The sequence below is a fragment of the Ursus americanus genome, chromosome 13 (genome assembly GCF_024610735.1).
Source record: "Ursus americanus isolate L20-20 chromosome 13, mUrsAme1.1.p, whole genome shotgun sequence".
Classification (NCBI taxonomy): Eukaryota; Metazoa; Chordata; class Mammalia; order Carnivora; family Ursidae; genus Ursus; species Ursus americanus.
Window position 1 is genome coordinate 66,453,880 of NC_142139.1, and position 25,109 is coordinate 66,478,988.

Here is a 25,109-nt window from a genome sequence, read left to right on the forward strand (position 1 = left end):
AATTTATAGATTGTGAAATCCTTAGTAATACCAATATATATTCAAAACATGTTCATACAGAACCAAGACCTCTCCTTCTCCATGTAAAAGAACACTTGTTAAAGATAATTAACAAAAATACCAATTAAACAATGGAAACTCACTTCATTTCACTGTGCCCAAAAGTATGACACAAAATATTGCCTTAAAGAGGTAGATTAAAAAGAAAAAAGAAAACCAGATTCTCCATTCTTTGTCACTTTTATTCAGTAGTAGTACTTTTTTCCTTATTTTCGGTGCCAGACACGGCAAGGAGTGATTACAGCCAACTGTTATTAAAACATTTGTTCGCAACATATACCCCCTTTACCACTGACCCCAAACTGACTCATTTTGTGTGCTTTCGTTCTTTCTTTTTTTTAATATACCACCACCAAGACTGGGTGGAGGGGGTAAGGGTAAAAAGAGATGAAGGGGTAGAGTCCAGGAGGCCAGAAGAGGAGGAATGCTACAAGCCACAGTAAGAATGAGCTGTATTTAATTTAAAAAAGGGGGAGGGGTGTACCCCACAAATGATACAGTAATGAGGATACACAATTAAATCCCATAAGCATGACTGAAGGCTTTCACTGTGTTTGACGTCATCACAATGGAAGGCATAAAAAGTGGAGTAAATCAATGTTGATACAGTCCAATCTAGTCCATTAGGCAAGATGGTGCAAGAAGTCATTTAAATTAAAAGTGCCCTACCCTTACCTACATGGCTAGCAGACATGGAGAACACCACAGTGATGAATCCACAGAGATTTCTCCATGTAGCTATAAAAAATGTGTTGTCGAATGGCACATTGTCAAACACTGGAAAGGGGCGCCACAATGGACCTCTCTCTTTTTTAGGTACGAATGCTAGATTCAACTATCTTGACTAAGCAGGAAGTGGGCTCTTCTGCTGGGAATGCCAACCCTAATTCACTTTGTCTTGAAATATATACAGATTGTTTGTAGTAGCTACAGCAATGATATTTTCCTTGGGGTGCCAGGCTGTATGAAGGATTTTCTTGTTGAAGTCTAGGCTGTCAACACTTATTTCATCTTTCTTTCGCTTGCCACTTGCACACACTTTGCGTGGCTTCAGAACCGTGCGAGGTTTGTTGTTTTCCCGTGACGCTTCTAGGGTTATGTCTCGCTTTGTGTTCCTGTCAAACATTCTGAAGAAATTATTGTAAGATCCGGTCATGACAACACTACAAAAGTAAACAGAGGACGCAGTCAAATGAGTGAACAAAAGTTTATTTCCGGTAAAATGATTCAGTGATGAAACCTAGCCTATTACCCCACAGGAAATAGCTACTTCAAGCTGATCTGGATTTAGGGTGTTGATCTGCAACACCAATCCAGAGACCAATTATTCAAATAAACCAGTACCAGTCTGGTACTAGTTAGTGGTAGTTAATTTGGATTTCTATTAATGGCTACTTTTCATGACTACCAAAACTATCACCAAAGTTGAAAGTACTCTCAAGAATAGCTTAAGTTAGTAGTACTGAAATAACCTCTGCTGAATGTATTTTTGCAACTACAGGCTTTATGATTAACCAAACTGGTAGCTTCCTGAGATACCAACCGACTGTGGGATTCACAGGTTCTAAAAAGCCTTCAAAATTCATGGTATATAGCTGTTCATAAGAAACCAATGCTTCACTTTGTGACTTAAATTATAAACTATAGAATTTGTTTCCAGGATGTTGTCTGGTTGGGATAACGCTATCTTATCAATGCTTGTAAGAAATCTCCTCTGGGGTGTCTGGGTGGCTTAGTCCGTTAAGCGTCTGCCTGGGGGTCAGGTCACGATCCCAGGGTTCTGGGATCGAGTCCCGCACTTGCTCAGTGGGGAGCCTGCTTCTCCCTCTACCTACAGCTTCCCCTGCTTGTGTGTGCTTTCTCTCTTTCTTTGACGAATAAATAAAATTTAAAAAAAATCAGAATATTAAGAAAAAAATTTATATTCTATACTGTCTTAACAGGAAATCATTTTACCTATTATTACATTATGTACATCTTAAGCATTTTTTGGGGGGGACAAATATTTTTAATAGTATCTGTTTAAAGAGCTGCCGAATTTTAACCCTACCCAGGATAGCTCTGTCAGTGCAACTTTCCCTCCATCACTGCTCAATATTTGCTAAGTTTTAAGTACTCAATAAGCAAAACCTCACAAATTTGAAACTGTTAATTTAGAAGGGGTCTGTTGCTATTATTACTTACCGTGTTCTTCCCACATGGTTTAAATTATTATTGTAAATAAGATTACAGAATATCAAGGAACTGTCTAAATAATGCTTGAAAACGACTAATTACAAGTATCATACATTATATAGGTCATTCATGAAATACAAGTGATTACCATCTATTCAGTAATGTCAGTTCCTCCAAAGGACACTTGACAACATTTTAATCAAACTCAAACTGGTGCATGTATCTGAGGGTAATAAAACTGTATTTCTTTTAAAATGATTTATTTAATTTGGATTGGCACCCCCATATTATTTGAATTTGTGAGGTTTTAATAATGAGGACACCTAGGTCTATGGCTATTTGTAAATTTTAAAAGGTTTTGGTAAGTCAGCATTTCTGTGGTATACCTGCCCAAAATGTATAACCTGAATCAAATCACAAGGAAACATTCGGTAACACTCAAATTAAGAAACCTCCTATGAAATCATTGGCCTGTCTTTCAAAAATGCCACAGTCGCAGAAGACAAGGAAATCATGAAGAACTACTGCTCCAGATTAAAGGAGAACAAGATAGAACAACTAAATGTTACATATACTTTGGGACTGGATAGTTGACTGAATTTTCTTCTGTTAGGAAGGACATGGCTGAGAGGGCTGGTGAAATTTTAATGGGCTCTGTGGAATCGACAGGAGGACTGCGCCAACAGGAACTGTTCTGCTTTAGATGACTGCCCTGTCATAATGTAGGAGACTCTTACCTCTTAGGAAATATTCATTAAAAAGTTTAAGGGCAATGGGGCACCATGTTTGGAGTTTACTCACAATTGGTTCACAAAGTATGTGCGTCTATTTGCATGTCTTTATAGAGACATATATAAAGGAAGAGACTGACACAGCAAACAGTAACAGGAGAACCTGAGTAAGGGCTAAATAAGACTGGGTCACTCTTAACAAATTTTCTCCCAGTTTGAAATTATTTCAAAACAAGTTTTTAAACAGTAAGAGAAATCAAGAATTTCTTTTTGATAGTGGAACGTAACTTAAAACTGCCAACAGTAAGTTTCAACGACGTGAGGAAGAGCTGGTGTAGCAGTGCAGCAGAGCCTAGTGTATCAATTTCTTTCTCTTCCTGTCTGCAAATTTCTCCTTTCTCTTCTTCCCTTTCCTTCTTCCTGCTTGATGCCTCTCAGGATTAAGTAGTGGTATTCAAAGGCAAAGCCTGCTTGTTCTGAGTCTAGGTTTACTGTGGCCAGCCTATTACTAGGTGTCATGTGAGATTCCGATAAAGATAATATTAAAAATCCCACCAAAGATAAATGATCCAAGTTCTAGCATCCTCTATAATACAGAACATCATGATACTTGAATGTTATCAAGCTCCACTGATTAAACTACTGTTAAATAAAAAGTACCTCTAATGACCTTGAAGGCAAGTTTAAGTAATTCCAAAATTGTGTTTTCTACTACTTTTTGTTCTACTGGAACACAATAAATGGTAAATAAATATTGATAAGGAAAAACTGAAAGATTAAGACTTATTTGTCCTTGGCAATAATGGTACACATTTTCACGATACAGTAAAAATGAATCATATACCGTGGCAAAGTTGTGGATTATAAAAACCCTAATTACTCATGGTAATATGGTTAAAAATATATACAGTAATTACCAATTCTATAAGATATTAATGTGGTATCTGGAAACATGAGGGTTTAACATTCTAAATGAAATATCCACTGCTTAAATATTTCTCAAAAGTTTCATAGATGAACCACCAAACTGAAATTCCACCATTTTAACTGTTGACATGTCAAAAATGTCACTGATCTGGTTCATAAAAGGGAAATATTTAAGGATATTTAAATCATAATTTAAGATATCTAGGTTTTTTGTGTATTTTCATATTTACTAATGAAACATGATGTTAATTTTTATCTGCTATTATTGCTACAAGATTACTGAATTTATTTCAAGCAAACGGGGGGGAAAATGAAGTGAGGATTTGTAATTTACGTCAATCATATTAGAGAAGTGAAATAGCACATTTCTTTCCTCTTTTAAAAGGCACATTTGAATGAGAAGTTCAAATTAAAATCAATTACCTGTCAGATCCATTCCAACAACATTCAAATTTGTCAAATATGCAGTCATTTTCATACAGTGAACAAAGTTTACTTCTGAGGTATTCATGAACCTGGGTTTTAAATATAAATATATTATTATAGATATACTAATTTACACCTCAGGATCTGCTAACTGATATTAGGAAAATATTTAAACAAGTCCCCCCCTTTTTTAAAGGAAAATATAGACACACATACATACGCTGTAATCAGTAAAATTCAACTCTCTTAGTAACAAACAATAAAGGCATTTTATCCTTTTCACAAACAAATGAGGCCCCTTCCATGAACATGTATTTTCCTACTGTAGGACAGAGAAAAATACCCTTTGGGACATGACACATGAACTCCTCATAAGCTGGACTAAAATATTTAGGCTAAAATACATTTGAAAATGGTACAGATAAGAGAATAATTAAAGACTATTATAGCAATAGTTGAATATGTCAACACTTGGTTTTCTCAGTCCATTAACTGCTGATAAAAAAAAAATACTCAATATTATGTTTTACTTCCTTTTTAAATACCACTTTCTGGGCATAAATAACTGAAGCCTACATTATCATTAAAGTGCCTATGCTATGCACAGCATGGCTGTGCCCTGGTTTGTTGATAAATTAAAACTGACCCTTGAACAGCGTGAGGATTAGGGGTGCTAATCCCCTGCACAGTCAAAAATGCGCACACAGGGGCGCCTGGGTGGCAGAGTCAGTTAAGCATCCCACTCTTGGTTTTGGCTCAGGTCATGATTTCGGGGTCATGAGATGGAGCCCCATGTCAGGCTCCATGTGCAGGGTGGAGTCTGCTTCAAATTCCCTCCCCCTTCCCTCTGCCCCTCCAGCTCGTGCTCTCACCCTCTCTCTCTTTTTTTAAGATTTTATTTATTTGTTGGACAGAGACAGACACAGCCAGCGAGAGAGGGAACACAAGCAGGGGGAGTGGGAGAGGAAGAAGCAGACTCCCTGCAGAGCAGGGAGCCCGACGCGGGGCTCGATCCCAGGACCCTGGGATCACGCCCTGGGCCGAAGGCAGACACTTAACGACTGAGCCACCCAGGCGCCCCTCTCTCAAATGTATCTTAAAAAAAATAATCCACATATAACTTTTGACTCCCCGAAACTGAACTACTAATAGTGTACTGTTGTCTGGGGAAGTCTTACTGATAACATAAGGTTAACATGTATTTTGTATATGTAATATGTATTATATACTGTATTCTTATAATAAAGTAGGCTAGAGGAAAGAAAATGTTATTCAGAAAATCACAAGGAAAATACATTTGCAGTACTCTATTGTTTTTTATAGAACAAAATATCCATATATAAAGTGGACCCATTCAGTTCAAACTATGTTGTTCAAAGATCAATTATAATATAGTTACTCAATGTATGCATCACTGAAAAAATCGTATCACTTGATATTCCTCAAAGAATATCAAAACTAATGAAAATGTACCTGTTTTTTGAAGCGTAATTCAGTAGTATTTCACAAGGGGATAAACCAAAAAATAAGTAATGGTATTTAAAATGTATTTTGAGAAATAATGCAATTCAATATTAACATTGTTAAATTACAAAGCAGTAAAGTTTCAAAGCTTTCGTTGTGACGGGGTAGGGGGATTGTCTTGAACTTACTAACCGTTTTTACTTAAATACAGAGCCTTAAAAAAGAACTAACTAACCGTTTTTACTTAAATACAGAGCCTTAAAAAAGAACTAATGCTTAGAATTCTCTATTCTTTTGAAACAATCTAAAGTAATTTTAAGTGTCCATTTCAACTTTCAAGTATAATAGAATGATTCAGGCCATGTCTATGTGACAGTACGTACAAATCTGTTAACACTGAGGAACTGCAACTCAGGTAGGGTCAGGACAGGAGGCAAAAAATTAACAAGATCAAAATACCCTTTAGTCACACACAGCTCAGCAAGATGCTTATATAAATTCAACAACTGCTGAATCTCCACACATTGAGTATAAAATGTGACTCTACTCTGAATCACTAATTCAGCATAAGCAGAAAAACTGCAAATTTGGTAAATCAAAACAATTCAACAAAGTTTTAGAATGCACATACAACGGTTTCTCACCAAACAATTTTAAGAGTATGAAGTTAAGATTCCAATCAATTACTCTCAATGGCAACCAGAGATGGTGGTGGTGGTGAGAAACACCAGGAGATAGATCACACTCTTGGAAGTTACACAAATGTAATTTGAAAACAAAGCCGTATGTTATCTCTTTGCTTTTGTTTCAACATAGCATTTATTTTAAAATTTCAAATACCATTAAGGAGAGTCTTAAGTAGTTTATATTGTCAAAGAGGATTAAAAGGTTTGAAAAACAACATTCTAATTTTATGGAAAACACACAACATAAAGGTACCGTTTATAAATTCTGTATTCTTAAAAACAGTGTTAAGTGTTTTCCACACTGTAGTCTAGGGCTTACCCCAGGTTTCTGCTTGCCCCCCACCCTGTCCCTGGCTATGCATGTCTTCATTCTCTTCTCCAGAAGAAAGGGATAGGGGATGGGATCAATGGTAGTGGCTGGCTGACAAGAAAAGAACCCAGAACTAACATCTTACAACAGACAGCCAAGCACCTAAAGCCATCTGCTGGGCTTTCAAGCCCTTCTCCTTTAGCCTAAGACAACAGTTACAAGCCAAAGGGCAGAATGCCAGTCTATTTGACTGGGCATGCCTAAGTTAAGCTCTAGTTCAACTACTACTGCACATATTCCAACGAGGACATGTCCACTAGGACTGGCCATTCTCCCCAATACTCTTCCACACCTAGACCTTATTAGAGTACTCTTCCCTCCTCACTTTAAATGTAGACAGCGGTGCAGAAAAAAGTTGTCAATATTGAACCAAGCTGGTAGCAAAATCACACTTTAACTGAATAGACAACACAACCTATAAAAGTATATATAAAATTAACATATGGAAAAGCAACATACTCATGGATCTCTGAAGGAAAAAGCCTAATAAGGGTCAACCATGCTGTATTGGGATTAACACATCGTACAAAATCCTTCTCTATAAAGACTTAGAAGTAAATAGGCTATATACTAATTGAAAGAAAAAACTGCAAATACCTGGTACGTTTCCACAGGCCTGTTTTCCATATTTAAGTCCCAAATTTTGACTGACAAATAGTCTCTAGTCATCATATATCGACCACTATGGCTGAATTTTACATCAGAAATAGAGGAGATGATTTCAGAAAAAAAAGACCTGTTACTGGGATCTTCAGGTTCTTCAAACACTAAAGCAAAAAAAAAGGGCAATTTGTGTAATATTCTGGCTTGGACAAAGCACTTGCTGAGACAACCATTCACAAACTTCCTAAGAGTGAGCTAGAGATGACAGACTAGTGCAGAACCAAAAAACATCTCTCTGACTATAAGAACATAACCTCCCTGAAAGTTTCTTAAGGGGAATGATGTAACTTTGACACTGAAGATACAAAAGTATACAGTATACTCCTAGGGTCCTACAGCTGATTTAGCAGAACCAGGAACAGACAGGACGTCTGACGCCAAAGTACATGAGGTTTGTAGGTTCTGCAGAAACCTCAATGACTTTGCCTGTACTGTCACTGCAAGGGAACACACCATCCAAATTTACACCAAGTTTTATTTTTTTTAGTGGCCAGGTAAAAATGTTTTGGTAACAGGCATGTACCAATTTTCATGAGTTTTAAAAATAACAACATGAAGACAATAATAATGCAACCCCTTAATTTCTAAACCCAGTGCTTTTTCAAACTTTTTTTTTAAACCAAGGAAATCTCTTCTCAGAGAACAACAAAGGGAGAGCAGGAGGAAAAGAGAAAAGGAAGGGAAGGAGGGAAGGAAAAAAACTCTACTTGAATAAAGAGCTGGAGAGCCCAGCCCCAAGATCCCCCCAAATAATACTCCATTTAAAAATGTATCTACTGGAACATTGACAGACATGCTCCCAAAAGAGCCTTTAATGTTCTTCCAGTAGAATAACCTATAATGCCTCATGTGGAGTCAGACAGCTTACCAAAGGGTGCAGAAGGCCCTGGGCACACAGGTTTTCAGACTTTTAAACCTATCTAAATGTAGTCATCACATCTGATGCTAGTTTCAAAAAACAGAAAATGTTATCATTCGAAAAAAAGAGTACACTTACGTTTAGAATGCCTATCACAGAGGGCAGAGGCCCGCATGTCACATAACCGAATAGTTCCTTTACTGCTGCTATACACAAACGTGTTGCAGCTGTTTGGATGGAATTCTGCTGCCGTAATCACCTCTGTTAGCTCTTCCATATTGGCAGGCTTGATATCCACAATATCTGGATAGCATTTTATTAAGGAATTTCCACTTAGAAAAAAGGGCAAATATAATTTTACATTTCTCAAATCTAAAATTCATTCATAAACTTAAGCACAAGTATTAATTCCGAATTGCATTCTACTCCTTACAGGGAGTATAAATCCCAGAGGGATCAAAACTTCTAATGCATGGAAAAAAATCTTAGAAGAAACCATGTTAGAATGTAGACGGGCCTCTTTTTCTGAGTATGATACAAATCCCAGAAGCCATAAGGAAAAGACTGATAAGTTTATCTTCCTAAATGTTAACACGACTAAGTGTATGTTCTAAAGAAAACAGAAGTAAAAAACTTCAAGGGGGCAAAAAAGGGGAACCTATCTGCACCACAAACAAAGGAGCGGATTCACTTAATATAAAAAAGTTGTTTTAAAAACAAAAAGAAATATAAGTGGTTGATAAATAGGACTTTTCACTAACTAGACTGGTAATGGAGCAGGAAACAGGCTCTTTTATATACTGTGGGTAGAATATGAATTACAGTAAATTTTTCAAATGATGTCTATTTAAAAATACATATAACATTAACACTAGCAGTAATAACTGCAAACATTTATCAAAACCTTTTTAAAAAGATACTTAAATATATTTATAAACAATCTTAGATTTATATGTATATTGTGTATGCCAGGTATGTCTGTATCACACACTTGTACAGAAAAATCTTAGAAGCATAATATAAACAATGAAAATGGCGTCTGGAGAATATTTCAATTGACTTTATACCACCATGCATCATGACTTGTGCGAATTTCTTTTGCCAACCTTATTAAAGAATATTTTTAGAATTACGTTTTTAATAAATACTCCACAAATTTGTTTTATAAAATACTTAACCATTAAAAAATGTTTTTATAGGTACAATTGTATTTAATATACATAGTATTACAGCAAAGTATTTAGTACTAAGTACTAAACTTACTATAATAGTACTTAAAATTCCAAGAATCCTATTTTTAAATCAGTACATTATGTTCTTTATCAAAGAACTTCCCCCACTGTTTAATCATTTAAGCACAAAGAAAAAGTGGTATAAAGTAAGAAGCTACTTTTAAAGAGAAGAAATACAAATACATGAAGGAGAGATGAAAAGCCTTCTTTACCAAACACCAAAAAAATAAACCAAATGGATACTAAAACTCCTGTCTGTAATCTCCAGATGCCAAAGATTAATCCGTAAATCGTCTGCAGATAAATATGTTTCATAATCACTATTAATAGAAATTGAGTTGATGTGATATGTATGAGCATTGGCAAATATTCTTCGTGGACTGGCCTCAACCATTAGGTCCATGGGCCTAAAGACTGGCACCTGTCAATAAGACACATGAAAAACGGTCATTACAAAATGCTCACTATTTACAATGGCACTTAAGGTTCAGTTCTTTATCCTAGTTTTTGAGGGAACACTATAACATTACACAGATTTAGCTTTATAAAGCAACTGATGTTGATCCTTAAAGTGTTGAAATGAGAAGAAAAATAAATTATTTGGTTAATTACTTTCTTTTATAGATAGCAATACTATTAGAATTTGTGCTAGAATTTCTAGTTCCAATCTTTTGCTGGAGACTCGCAAAGCTAAATGTTTCTGGTTTGAACAGGCTAGGAAGGGAATTAGCCCAGAGCATCTAATTCTTGGTATTTCTTAGCAGCAACTAGAATATCTGATCCGTTTCCACCCACTTTTTTATCTCCAAAGAAAATTAATCTTGATACTTAAGGTTGCAACAGCTGACATTCAAACCATGAGGGCAAAAGAGAATGTGGCATTGTATATAACAGTCTTGCATTGGGTCCTGGGTTAGCCCCTGGCACAGAGAGACCTCTATGTGGTACATGGTTATTTAAAACGGGAGTTTTTAATGTCCTATCTGGTTATAAAATTGTTGGGAGGGGGCAGATTATAGTTAATCCTATTCGAGTTCTGCTCAGGATCTAGAATATATGAATATAGAACACTATTTACCAGAATTACCATCATTTTTTCTTAAGTACTTACTCGTAGTGTAGTGACTGTAGTAGGATCTCTATACCTTCCATCTTCCTCTTTCAGGTTATACCCTTCTGGTCTTTTGTCCCTTTCACTGATTTTCCATAATTTTATTGTTTTATCTGGAGAGAAAAATGAAAGAAGTCCTCAAAAAAAGAATACTACTAATAGAAGAAGAACATTTTAAGGCATATTCAAACACGCTATTTCATATTTCACCTAAAGGGATCTCAAGAATAAAATCTCTTATGTGACTTAATAAAAAAAAAAACTTCCTATTACCTGGCAATTAAAAACACATATACATAGAAGTACAGTAATCACAAATTTATACATTAACAGCACTCAAAAGTACCATTTTTAAAAAATATTTTATTTATTTATTTGACAGAGAGAGAGAGAGAGAGAGAACACACAAGCAGACAGAGCAGCAGGCAGATGGAGAGGGAGAAGCAGGCCCTCCACTGAGCAGAAAGCCTGACATGGGGCTTGATCCCAGGACGCTGGGATCATGGCCTCAGAGCCGAAGGCAGAGGCTTAACCGACTGAGGCACCCAGGCAGCCCTCAAAGTACCATTTGATATTAAAATCAAGTCAGAGCCAGGTCCTTGTCCTTTAAAAATAATTAAAGGAGAGGAAGGGAAAAGTTGTGTTTGTGTGTATGTGTGTAAGCACCTCATGTCTCTAAGTACAAACACATACACGTATGTACTTAATATTTTTAAAAAATAAAACAACAGTTATTAATACAGCCTATTATTTAGAATAAAAATGATAAAGGAGTATCTGTATCTCCCTTGGTCCCATACTTCCTAGCAGATCCTACCAAAGACTCCACAAATTCCTTCATAGACTGGATGCCTCTGTTTATATCTATCTTCCCTTGTTGTGTTAGGGATTCAAGTCAAGTTGGTCAGGGTCTGAAAAAAAAATGACCAATTAAAAGCTATGTCCCCAAGTTCTTTAAGACACAATTCCTAGGTATCAAGAATATATTAAATAGTATTTTTTACTTTTTAAAATAGTATTTTTTTAAATAAACACTTATTTGGAGTAAATTTAGAGTAAAGTTGCAAAGATAGCCCAGGGTGTTTCCATTATACAAAATTTTTCTAATGTCAACATCGGCAACCATGCTATATTTGTTAAAACTAAGAGAGTAACACTGTACATTACTACTAACTAAACTCCAGACTTTACCCAGAATCCACCAGGTTTTCAACTAACATCCCTTTCTGTTCTAGAATCCAAACAACACTGTATTTAGTTGTCAAGTTTCCCTAGTCTCTCTGTCTTTTAACAATTTCTTAGACTTTTCTTAGTTTTCATCATCCTGACAGTTCAGAGAAGCAGCAGTGGGGTACTGCAGAATGTCTCAAATGGGTATGTCTGCTGTTTTCTCATGATCAGACTGGGATCACTGGTTTTTAGGGAGAATATCAGAGGTGAGTGAAGGTATACATGGTATCAACATGACTTTTCCACTGGTGATGAGAGCACTGTTCACTTGGTTAAGGCAGTATCTGCCAGGTTTCTCCACTGCAAAGTTATTAATTTCCCCCTTGCCATACTCTAGTCTTTGGAAATGAATCTCTAAAATCCAGCCCACACGTAAAGAATTAAATTACAGTCCTTATAAGGAAGAGCATCCATCCATATATTTGAAATTCTCCTGTAAGAAGCATCTCCTCTCCCTGCTTATTTATTTATTCAACTATTTGTTTATTTAAATCATTATGGGGGCGCCTGGGTGGCACAGCGGTTAAGCGCCTGCCTTCGGCTCAGGGCGTGATCCCGGCATTATAGAATCGAGCCCCACATCAGGCTCCTCCGCTATGAGCCTGCTTCTTCCTCTCCCACTCCCCCTGCTTGTGTTCCCTCTCTCGCTGGCTGTCTCTATCTCTGTCAAATAAATAAATAAAATCTTTAAAAAAAAAAAATCATTATGGACTCATGCATGTTTATTTAGTACTTTTGTTTTAATCTTCAAATTGCATTCATATAAAAGAATCACATTCTTAATGGTCCTTTCATAAGCCAATGGGTACAATTTTGAAACATAGTGTATAGAGGCACTTTCTAAAATGCTGTCACACTTCTAGGGACTCCTCTAGTCCTGCCACCTCTCTCTGCCTGGTAATGAGGAAGATGCTAGCCAACCCTGTGGATACCCTTTGCAAGGATAAAGTGTAAGCAGAAAAAAATTGCTAACTTTACTAACCTATAATCTACTACTTAATCTATACCCTAGTAATCTTGTTCAGAGTTATCTTACAGTTAAGTCATATGTGTTTTCTATGTGCTATGTCTAGGTAAAGATTTATATATTTTAGGATATTCTACTTATCCCCAAATGTAGTAAGCCTAAACTCTTAATTTTGGGAGTAATTATCATCTAAAAATAAGGATGAAAAGCTTGCCCTTGCCCAATCCCCACTACTGTCTTATGGCCTGTACAAATTCATCATCCTTACCAAAGATCCAAAAAAAGAAATCACAATGTACTTATCAAACTTTTCAAACAAGATATAATTAGTTTATGGTTCCTAATAGTGTTTTAGGAAGAAAATTATTATTTTTTAATCATGAAAAACTGGGTAAACAGATTTTTAAAACATATTACACTTTTTTAAAACACATTTTTTAAGTGATAAAATTTGTCACTTAAGAGGTTAAAAAAATTTGGGCGCCTGGGTGGCTCAGTTGGTGTGCCTTTGGCTCAAGTCATGATCCCAGAGTCCTGGGATTGAGTCCTGCATCTGGCTCCTTGCTTGGTGGGGAATCTGCTTCTCCCTCTGCCCCTGCCCCCAGATTGTGTGCTCGCTCGCTCTCTCTGTCAAATAAATAAAATCTTTAAAAAAAAAAAAAAAAGGTTTAAAAAAATTTAATAACATAAACACAGGATAGAAAAGTACTGTACAATTTCAGTGCAATGCTTAGGAAAAAGGCAGGTCAGAAATAAAATATTTTAGTAAGTATAACAAATTTTTTTAAAAAAATCAAAATTCTTGAGCTCTGTAGTAGTGACTTTTTTAGCTACAATTTTTGGCCTACTGGAGGTACGTGACAATAATCAAACTCCACATAACTGCACGCAAAATTACGTAAATATACATATTTTTATATAAAGGGAATGGATTCCTCAAAGAAATTTGTCATTTCCAAAAGGTTAAGAACCACTACTCTATGGTGCTTCTTCCCTACACTGTCAATACTAACAAGTAAAGGGGGCCTGGGTGGCTCAGTGGGTTGAGCATCTGCCTTTGAATCGGGTCATGATGCCAGCCAGGGTCCTGGGATAGAGCAGAGTCCTGAGTTGGGCTCCCTGCTCAGCAGGGAGTCGGCTTCTCTCCCTGCCCCTCCCCCTTCTCATGCACACTAGCTCTCTTTCTCTCAAATAAATAAATAAAACCTTAAAAAAAAATACTAACAAGTAAAGAGGGTTCCAGAAGTCCAAAAGTCCCAGTGTTCCTCTCACCATAAAAAAAGGACTGGGACAGGGAAGACCACGCTACCAAGTTTCCTTTGTGGGAATGCAGCTTTATTATTAAAAAGATTCTTATTAACAAGCTGTTAAAACATAAAGGCATTTACTAGTAAACTTTGTATTACTCATATATTCAAGACCCACGGTCACCAAGTTAGAGGTGGACACTTTTGCAATGTGGAAGAGTTGAGGAGAACGCAGAGAAAGCAAAAGGAGATGAAAGAGAAGGAGAACAGTCACCTGAAGAAACATTAAATGAACTAAAGTTGTAAGGAGGGCACTATGAAGTTGTTTAAGTAAAACTGATTTGGGAAACAGTGGACAGTTTATGAAGACCATGGAAAGCCAACGCAAAGACAAAAGTAAGATTACTTTTGGTCAAAGGTGATATGTTTAGTCCTATTTTCTACCGATCTCCCATAGGAGAGTTCATCTTTTATGAGTGGAAAGGCCTGTTACGTGTGGGGGGAGGAGGTATTATTATGCTCAATCTCACAGAGACAACTATACCAAATAATATAAAATTATTACTTCGATTTAAGAGATGTTGACATTCTCCTATGATTACTTTCTCTCTTTTTAAACAATAAAGCTTTCCAGATCAGCTTTAAGTTTTAATCCTTCCATCCTTTTCCCATTCCGCCACATCCAGACATAGCAGTCTGCAAAATTCCTACGCTTGTTCTATCCTTCCAAAGTGGGCTTTATTTTTTAGCACAAAAAAAATAACATAGCCCCAAATAACTGTATTTTATTTAACATTCATGAACAGTTAACAACAACACAAGACAGAAACCTAGAATGCTTTGTGCAGTGCCCTTTAAAATAATTTGTATTATTAATCAAGGACTTAAAATTTACTTGGTAAACCTATTTGGGAGATACTGTTGTTTCCGTCTACAGAAAAATACTACATAGAGTCACATACCCAAGACCCAACCACTGGAATTCCCAGTGGTCTCTCCATCTACTGAGCTTTTGTAGAGTTTACGGTCTAGAAAGGCTCGCATGGTTAAACACTGCCTTGCTTATTTCAAATCAGAGAGCACGTGTAAACCTGCATGAAGACACACGTGGGTATCAACGGAGAAGTGAAAGGTAATAAAGATTTAATCCATAAATGAATTGAAATGGGATTTGTTTCCAAACAACACTGAGAAGGAGGGGAAGCAGAAGTACCTGAAAAAACAACCGGCTATGAACTGAACTGCTGAAGCTGGGTGATGGGTATGTAGGGCTCCCTTATCCTATTTCAGCCTTTATTTTAAACATTTCCCTAAGGAAAGTAATTTATCCCATAAGAAGTGAACTGCCAAAATTATTAAGAATACCCCAATACATGAATTATATATGTCCCAACACACTAACCTGGGGCATTTATTTCCAAAAGTAGAAACCATATAAATGATAGGACTATGTATGATTTGAAGTGAAAGAGCAGTATTGGAAGTGCTATTTGAAATAGCTCAGTTTACCATATAAATTAAAACTGAACCAAGATTAGAAGCCAACATACGACATAAATAAACATAGTTCCTCCATCTATAATGCTCTAAGTCATAAGCTTTAAATAATTTATTTTTCTTTTAATAAGAAGAGAGGCAAATGCAGTGATGTGAGAAGAGAGGCGGTAAAGGGTTTTGGTGGGCTAGTTGGGGAGAGCTTTGACAATCAGAAAAATGGGCAATTTATTTTTTTAAAGATTTTATTTATTTGACAGAGAGAGAGAGAGACAGCCAGCGAGAGAGGGAACACAAGCAGGGGGAATGGGAGAGGAAGAAGCAGGCTCCCAGCGGAGGAGCCCGATGCGGGGCTCGATCCCAGAACGCCAGGATCACGCCCTGGGCCGAAGGCAGACGCTTAATGACTGAGCCACCCAGGCGCCCCAGAAAAATGGGCACCTAAAAGGAAGCAAACATGTATGGTGTCAGCTAGTAACACCATTTTATGGAATGCACTTCTAAGAACTTGATAGAGTGGGTGATGAGGCCTAAACGGGATGAAATGGGCACTTGGCATTTTCCACCATGTCACCCCAGAAGTCTCCTGAGTTTACAATCAGCAAATGGTAAAGAATGGTATGGTCTAGGTTCTAAAATCTGATTTCATTAATAGTGCCTTATACCAGCCTCAAGAAGATTTAAATTTTTACAGACTATGGCTAACCATAACCTGGAAGTCCCCTTCAATCACTCTAATGGTTCTCTTCAGACCCAAGCCCCCAATGATAAAACAAGTCACAACAACCCATATGAAATAAATTTAGAAGAACAAAGAAGAGGGTGCCTCTGTGGCTCAGGTCATGGTCCCAGGGTCCTGGGACTGAATTCCGCATAAGCAGGGAGCCTGCTTCTCCCTGTCCCTCATGAATAAATGATTAAATTTTTAAAAGAAGGAAGGAAAGGAAAGGAAAGGAAAGGAAAGGAAAGGAAAGGAAAGGAAAGGAAAGGAAAGGAAAGGAGGAAGGAAGGAAGGAAGGAAGGAAGGAAGGAAGGAAGGAAGGAAGGAAGGAGAAAGAAAGAAAGAAAGAAAGAAAGAAAGAAAGAAAGAAAGATCCTTAAACTTGTCATAAAGTACTTAAAATTCTGGTAGTCATTACACAATTCTAACTCTTATTTGATAACTTCTGAGCAGACAAAACAATGTAAGAAGAATCTTCTCCCGCCCATGAGGCTTGTTGGCAAGAAGGCAGAATGTCGACTCCAGTTTGTGTCCTTACTAAACAATGGATCAAGTAGGAAGAGTGCTCCCCTAGAAAGTATCCTGAAATGGAGACCATCCTTTGATACAGTAATCTGTATTTATAGTTTGAGATACTCTTTGGAGAGTTTAGGCACACTTCAACATTTATGAGAACTTACTAGGTATACTAGGAGTTACCACATTTACTACCCGTAACAGTGCTATTACATAGATACTACCATCCCCAGTTTGGTGATGAGGAAAATTTGACTCAAGTTATAACCTGCCCAAGGCTACTAAGCCAAAAAGTGGGATAAAAATACCTGATCTAAATCCAGTGGTAAAGTCCTTGTTTTTTTCACTACAGACTGTGTATGTACCAAAAGAAAACTGATACCTGAGGACTTTTTTCATAGAATTTAAAAACTAGAAGAGAATAAAAAAGGGAAGACAAAAAGGAAGAATTTACACATTCTCTATGGGGAAGACATATTTCCAAGTGTCTATATGCAGAAATCTCTGAACACCTATTCCTCTTTGTAAAGGGGTAAGTATCGTACAGGATATATGTAGATAAGGGGCATATAAAAGGAAAAAAATTTAACACTTACCATTGGTAGACAATAAAAACTGAGCAGCATTTTTCTGGGGTAACCACCTAATTTTGTTGATCTTTTCTTCTATTTCTAAACTTTTCAAGTAGTCAAACTCTGGTTCATGGCTCTGAAAGGTGCTGTAAACATTATATTCTCCTCTGCTATGAGACTGGATTTTGTTCTAAAATGGAAACAAAAATATTTGGACCATAGTTGAGAAATATTTCAAAAAACATGCACTTAATTCCAACAGAGCTTGCAAAATTCTGGTTAATTACTTGCAACTTAAATACAATTATACGGTTTTTTATATTTAAGGCCTTCAAGGAATAAATAAAACTGCTCCTCCGCAAAACGGGAAAAGCTAAATAAAGCCCAATAACAATTAAGCCCAATTCAATAGGAAAGGTGACATTAAAATATGGATCAATTTGATTACTAATTTACCATTATATAATGGTAGAGGACTACTGGTAAAAAAAAAATCTAGGCATCCTTAATGAGAGAGCTCATCTAAAAAGGAAAGATTAAACAAAATTAAATTAAAAATAAAAAGGGAAGATTAAATAAGACAAGCTTGTCTGAAACAGCTGGCCGCGGCACATTGTCTCTACCCACTTTAGGGTCAATCTTCAATCAGATTTAGTATGATGTATTGTCCTCCTCTTCCTTTCTCATGCCTGCCTCTAGGTCATTTCACTGGTGAAAAAATCTTATTTAAGAGCTCTCATCAATATAATGGCATCATCTGACCCTGACTTCCCACCCAAAGACCACTGTAACAGAGCTCTGTTACTCATTAAAGTCCACACTCAGCATTACACAGCAAACCTCATCCCACAAACCCATCAACAAATGCTTCCCCTCCTTTAGTAAGCCTTCTTATGAGCCTAGCATACACTGATGATTTATTTCATTTAGTATCAGTGTGAGTGAATATAGTTAAAGCTATTGGATAAAGAGACTACTTATGAACTTCTTCAGTTAACACTAATACCTTCACAGAAGTGAGAATTGCAACCATAAATAATTTATCTTTTAAACCTATTATCACATAATTAAAAGTCTTTCCATCAAAAACATTAAAAGTCTAATTCAAAGAATCACCTATGGGAAAATAGTTTATCAAGGAAAGGTATTACTGATAGTCAATTATTTTAAAGTAAAAGTGAATTTATCAAATGAAATGTTTATGATTACCTGATTTTAAGAATGGCTCACTAGTTATTATTCTCTCCATACAGAAGGGAAATCTTATTGAATCATCATCTTAAAAGCATTTTTTTTTTCCCCAGTAGCTTGATTATCTGGATTTTCATTCATGGGTCCAATTACATTTGAACCCTCTGATAGCAATAGCAATTATTAGTGAGTTTGCCAATATTAAGAATGTAGGGCACACTACAAAACATAATCCACAGTGGGGATTAGAACCCTGGTCTCATTACCATACTTTTATACCACATCAAATAATCCTATCTATTAAATATGTAGATGCTAATATCGCCTTAGAAGAAATTCATAAACCTTCCATGGAAAACTACTGTTTTAAAAGGTTTGTCAGGCAGATGTTGGTGAGGATGCAGAGAAAGGGGAACCCTCCTACACTGTTGGTAGGAATGCAAGCTGGTGCAGCCGCTCTGGAAAACAGTATGGAGCTTCCTCAAAACGTTGAAAATAGAGCTACCCTACAACCCAGCAATTGCACTACTGGGTATTTACCCCAAAGATACAAATGTAGTAATCTGAAGAGGCACCTGCACCCCAATGTTTATAGCAGCAATGTCCACAAGAGCCTAACTATGGAAAGAGCCCAAATGTATATCGACAGATGAATGGATAAAGAAGATGTGGTACACACATACACAATGGAATACTATGCAGCCATAAAAAAGCCCGAAATCTTGCCATTTGCAGCGACATGGATGGAACTAGAAGGTATTATGGTAAGCAAAATAAGTCAATCAGAGAAAAACAATTATCATATGATCTCACTGATATGTGGAATTTGAGAAACAAGGCAGAGGGTATAGGGGAAGAGAGGAAAAAATGAAATAAGACAAAACCAGAGAGGGAGACAAACCATAAGAGACTCTTAATTTCAGGAAACAAACTGAGGGTTGCTGGAGTGGAGGGGGGTGGGAGGGATGAGGTGGCTGCGTGATGGACACTGGGGAGGGTATGTGTTGTGGTGAGCACCGTGTACCGTGTAAGACTGATGAATCACAAACCTGTACCCCTGAAACAAACACATTATATGTAATAAATAGTTTGTCATGTTGCTCTCCAAAAAAACTGTAACAGCAATTCAATTTTTAATATGAATGCTGTGTTTTGAACTTAAACAAGAAGCTACGATACTATGTACACATCAGGTCCTAGAAGTATAGGGAAATTTAAAACACAGAATCCCTACCTTCAAGTAATCTGTGTAAGTGAAACTTTAGTTAAAAGTAGAAATTAAGGTCCACATAATTCAGGTTAGCAATAAAGAGAACCAAGGGCAAGCACATATAGTTCTCTATGTAAAAACTGGGTCTATATGGGTCACCACACAAAAGATGATAAAAAAGCACAAAACATATGAACATATCTTCTAAAACAGGAAAAAAAACCCATCATCCTAAAAACTCAGTAATTATTACATGGGTCTAAACATGATCTATTACAGAATACAAAAACAAAATTAGGAGGTGATTAGCAGTCTTAATGGATTTCAAGAAGCACTGTTTCTTTTCAACAGAGAAAAAAAAAACATCACACAAGATGAACGTTACAACTACAAAGTTAAAGATGCCAGGCTGGGGTCATGTATTAGCATCCATACTCCTGAAACTCCACTAAAATAACAGTGAAAGAATTTTTAAAGACAAATCAACAAGAACAAAAAACAGGAGCAGAAGCAAACAGAAGAAGCCATAAAACAAATGCATGAATGGAGACTGATTTAGTGGACTGCAGAGAGCTGGACCCTTAGCCAGCAGTGAGATTTTGCCTAAAACTCGGGGAGGGATGTGTTTACATTATTATAATGATCATGACAGTGAGCAAGTATGAAAGTAAGTATGAACTAAGTACAGTGAGCAAAATATGAAGAAAAGGAAATGTAATTCCCTGTCTTCAACACTGTGCCAAAGAAGAATAAATCACAGAATGCTTTTTTGTTTTAAAAATTCTCCTACAATCATAGAGAACTGACACATTCTAGAAATGCCGCACATTTGTTTTTCTTGCATAGCTCTTTACAACTCCCTTTTTTGTAGCTTGTTATGACCACTAAGAGAGAACCTACTTTCTTAACCAATCTATTTATATAATATATATACACGTTTAAATAAAATATTTATATATTTAAAAATAAATAAAATAAATTTAGAAGTGCTTTATCCTCAACACATGTAACAGTCCCTGGCATACATCTGGCACTCAATAAAAATTTTCTAAATGACCGAAGAGAATAAAAGGTGGTGCTGGTATGGTAAAGGAGGTTGGAACTAACCTGATAATTAGAGTACAGTGCAAAGAAATGGGTTAGAGGTACACTTAGTAAGACAAAAGGATCTTGAAAACATAGCTCTTAGTTTAAAAAAAGTAGGAAACAGAATGAGATGTGAGATATAGTATTTTTCCTGTACGTTGAAAACACAGTACACAAAAATGAAATTACACATTTCAACAAACAAAATTCATAAATATATAAAGTATACTATATCATGACCAAGTTTTAAAGCAAAGTAATGAAGACAGTGTGGTACTCACATAGTACTGACAAATAAACCAATGGAATAGAATAAAAGGCCCGGAAATAGCCCTGAATCACAAGAAAGTAGCACTGCTGGGCCAGGATGGTCTTATTATTAAATGGTTTTGGTCAATTTGCTATTCATATGTAAGAAAATGAAACTTGACCCCTACACTACCTCAAACCACTCATATAAACTGATTCCAGGTGAATCAGAAATACAAATGTGAATGTTCAATAATCAGGTTCTAGGACAACACTGCCCAAGACAGCGTTCTGTAGTGGTGGTAATTGTCTATATCTGTGCTGTCCAATACAGTAACCACTAACCACATGCTGTTATTGAGCATATGAAATGTGGCTACTGTGACTAAGGAAATGAACTTGAAATTGTATTTAATTTAAATTAATCAAAATTTGAATAGTCACATGGAGCAAGTGACTACCACACTAATAAGCACAAGTTTAAAAGATCTGGCACATATGTCTTCTGGTACCTTGGTGTACACAAGTATTTCTGATACAAGGCAGAAAAAGCAGTAAGCTCAAGGAAATCATTGATAAACTGATAAACTGTACTGTGTTAGTCTATTAATAACCCCTATTTGTCAAAACCCACCAATGAGAAAAGCGAAAAGGTAAGACAGAGAGTGAAAAATTCTTCCAACAAATACACCTGACAAAGGGCTCATACTTAAAAAGTGTAAAGAAAGTCACAAATCAGGAAGAAAAATGACAGAAAATCCAGTAGGAAACATGTGCACTTCACAAATGGTAATATCCAAAGGGCCAGTAAACACATAAAAAGATGTTATATCGCAGTGTTAAAAAAATTACAAATTAAAATTATAATACGATACACTCAAAACCTCCAAAATATTTGAAATTTTAAGAACACTGACAGTAACAAAGCATTGGCAAAGACGTGGAAAAGCCAGAATTTTCATATATTGTTATGAGAATAAAATTGGCAGAACCACTTTTTACTCTTCTGTCTACCCCATGACATAATATTATGCACGACTATGTATACCAAAAAATATAATCAAGACTATTCATAACTGCATTATTAACAGCCACAAAATGAAACAACCAAAATGTGTACATCTACAAAATAATGGATAAACTGTGGTATAGTAATACAAAAGAACATTATATAGCAATGAATGTGAGCAAATTTATGTCTATACAAATGTAATACTGAGCAAAAGGCCAGACACAACACTGTTTGATTCTATTTATAAAAATTTATAAAATTATAAATTTAAAAATTTTATAAAAAGTTCTAAAATTATAGATCAAATTAAGTGCTAGAAGACAGACGTATAAATAGGCTTATAAGGGGAGGAAAGAGAAATTAGTGACTTGGAAGGGGAATGAGAAGGGTTATGTGGAAGGGTAGGAAGTTCTATTTCTTTTTTTTATTTAAAGATTTATATATTTCTTTTAGAGAGAGAGAGATAGGAATGGGGAGAGAACAGGCACATGCGAGTGGGTGGAGGGGAAGAGGGAGAAAGAATCTCAAGCAGACTCCCCACTGAGCGCCAAGCCCCAAATGGGGCTCGGTCTTCTGACGCACGAGATCATAACCTGAGCCAAAACCATAAATTGGACACTTAACTGACTGAACCACCCAGGCGGCCCATCTATTTCTTGACCTGGATGTCTGCTGTGTGATAATCTACTAATGCTTTGTGTGCTTTTTTGAGTATATTTCAATAAAGTGTAAAAAAATATATAGCACACAAAAAGTGCAGCCACTTTGAAAACAGTATGGGGGCAGAGGATTCCTTGAAATAAAACTACCCTGTGAACCAGCAATTCTATTTCTGATATATATTTGAAAAAATTGAAAAGAGGATCTCAAAGAGATTATTCACAACAGCCATGTGGTGGAAGCAAATTAAATGTCCACTGATGGATAAATGAAGAAAAAAATGTGACAGACAAACACACATAAATTATTATTCAGCCTTAAAAAGGAACTCCTATCCTATGCTACAACTTCGAGGAACCATGAGGAAATAATGCTGAGTCAAACAATCCAGTCAGAAAAAGACAAATACTTCATGATTCCACTTACATGAGGTATCTAAAGTAGCCAACTTCATAGAAACAGCCCATGAGAATGGTGGTTGCCCGGGTCTGGGTGAAGGAAGGGGGCAGGAAGTTGTTGTTCAGTGGTTATGGAGTTTCAGTTATGCAGGGTTGGGGGGGGTGCTTTCTAGGGATCTGTCTTACAACACATGTACATGGTTGGCAAAACTGTATCATATACTTGGAAACTGTTGAGAAATTCCATGTGACATATTTTGCTATAGTTAAATAACAATACAGCACACAAAAACAATACATATTCAAGAACACACTGAAATGATTATCCATGTAGGGAGAGGTGAATGGGAGCAGGCGATGTGCAGTGTAGGTGAGAGCCTGCACATCTATGTGTACAGGTTCGTTTCCTTGAAGAGAGGACCTTGCTATGGTAGGTCATGAGCTCAAGTAGACCCCTGAGGTTTTAAGCAAACCAAAACAAAATATAAAACAATAAAAAAATTTAATGGAGTCAGAACCAACCAACCATTTGACAAGAGGATTGGAGCTTCATTTCTTATATAAAAGTAAATTCCAGAACAATTAAATGGTTAAAAATAAGTAAAAGCACCAAAATAAAAGTACAATGGTGAATTTCTATATATTTTGACAGTGAAAAAGAACTTTTTAGTATAAAAACAAAAGTAAAGAGCAGAGAAAGGCTGACATCTAACTGAAGCAAGTAGTAAAATATTAAAAGGTTAAAAAAAAGTGTACCAGCAAAAAAACTGTATCTTAAGATAGCAAGTTACAGTCTTTCATGTATGAAAGGTCCTTAAAAATCACTAGGAAAAATATTAACACCTTTCCTTGGAAGATGGCAAACGTCTAAAGTTGGCAATTTATATAAAAAATGGTGAGTAAATGTATGTATAACTGCTTATCACCATTAATAATCAAAATTAAGTAATAACGTTTTGTCTTAAACTGATGAATAAAAAAATGTTTTAATGTTCCCTGAAATATGGACAAAGTCATATACTACTGGCAGAAGTATAAAGTTTATACAGCTTTTCCGGAGGATAATTTGTCAATGCTTATTGAAAGCCTTAAAAAATACAGATACTCAATAATTCCACTTCAAAGTATAACCTAATGAAAAACAATGTATGCAAAGATGTATCAACTTAATGCATAAACAACCTCAATGTCCATCAAGTGAATTATGAAATACTATAGAGCCAATTACATTCAATGGCAGATCAATGTTTCTCAACCATATTCACTTATGCACAACACTTCCTGCTACCCATCCTTTGCAGTTCCTACAAGCTACATGTTTACTGAACTTTTGTCACATAAGTTATAAAAAGTTCTTCCAACTACACACGCACTCCCTTCCAGTCAATGGTTGCAAGTCTCATCACACTTCCCTGACAATGAGATTAACTTGAGTAAACATCAAGAGAAAAAAACTGAAAGTTATAGAATGACATGTTTAACATGATTCTTTCTCATTCTGCAAAACAGGAAAACACCCAGAACATACACAGACACAAATGAGTCTTTACTCATGAGATGGGATGATTTTGGATTTTTGTCTTTTTGTGAAAATGGTACAGTTTTCATATTTTCCATGATAAACATATTAAGAATAATGAAGAATTAAAAACAATCTTGGAAAAGAATGTCACCTGATATTCCATTAACAGCTAATTCTAAATATAAATAACTACATTGTGCTTTTACTAACTTCCTTCTTTTTAGATGAAACTCTGAAAATGTAGGATTTCCTTAGCTCCTTGAACAATACATAAGTTTTAGAAAAAAATTAAATGTATTTTACTTTAATCATCTCATATAAATCAGAATG

The 25,109-nt window shown here is 36.0% G+C and overlaps 1 protein-coding gene across 2 annotated transcripts in view; it reads right to left on the reverse strand.

Annotated features, from left to right (window-relative positions):
• Positions 1-495: 495 nt before the first annotated feature.
• PPP2R2A (protein phosphatase 2 regulatory subunit Balpha) overlaps positions 496-25,109 on the reverse strand; it is a 79,495-nt gene continuing 54,881 nt past the window's right edge. For both annotated transcript variants that reach the window (XM_045774143.2, XM_045774144.2), the window contains 7 exons: positions 17,476-17,641; positions 10,705-10,817; positions 9,837-10,014; positions 8,500-8,664; positions 7,437-7,606; positions 4,317-4,408; positions 496-1,223 (listed from right to left, as the gene is read on the reverse strand). In XM_045774143.2, the coding sequence (XP_045630099.1) occupies positions 944-1,223; positions 4,317-4,408; positions 7,437-7,606; positions 8,500-8,664; positions 9,837-10,014; positions 10,705-10,817; positions 17,476-17,641 (1,164 nt within the window). In that variant the 3' untranslated portion in view covers positions 496-943. The remainder of the gene's footprint in view (positions 1,224-4,316; positions 4,409-7,436; positions 7,607-8,499; positions 8,665-9,836; positions 10,015-10,704; positions 10,818-17,475; positions 17,642-25,109) is intronic.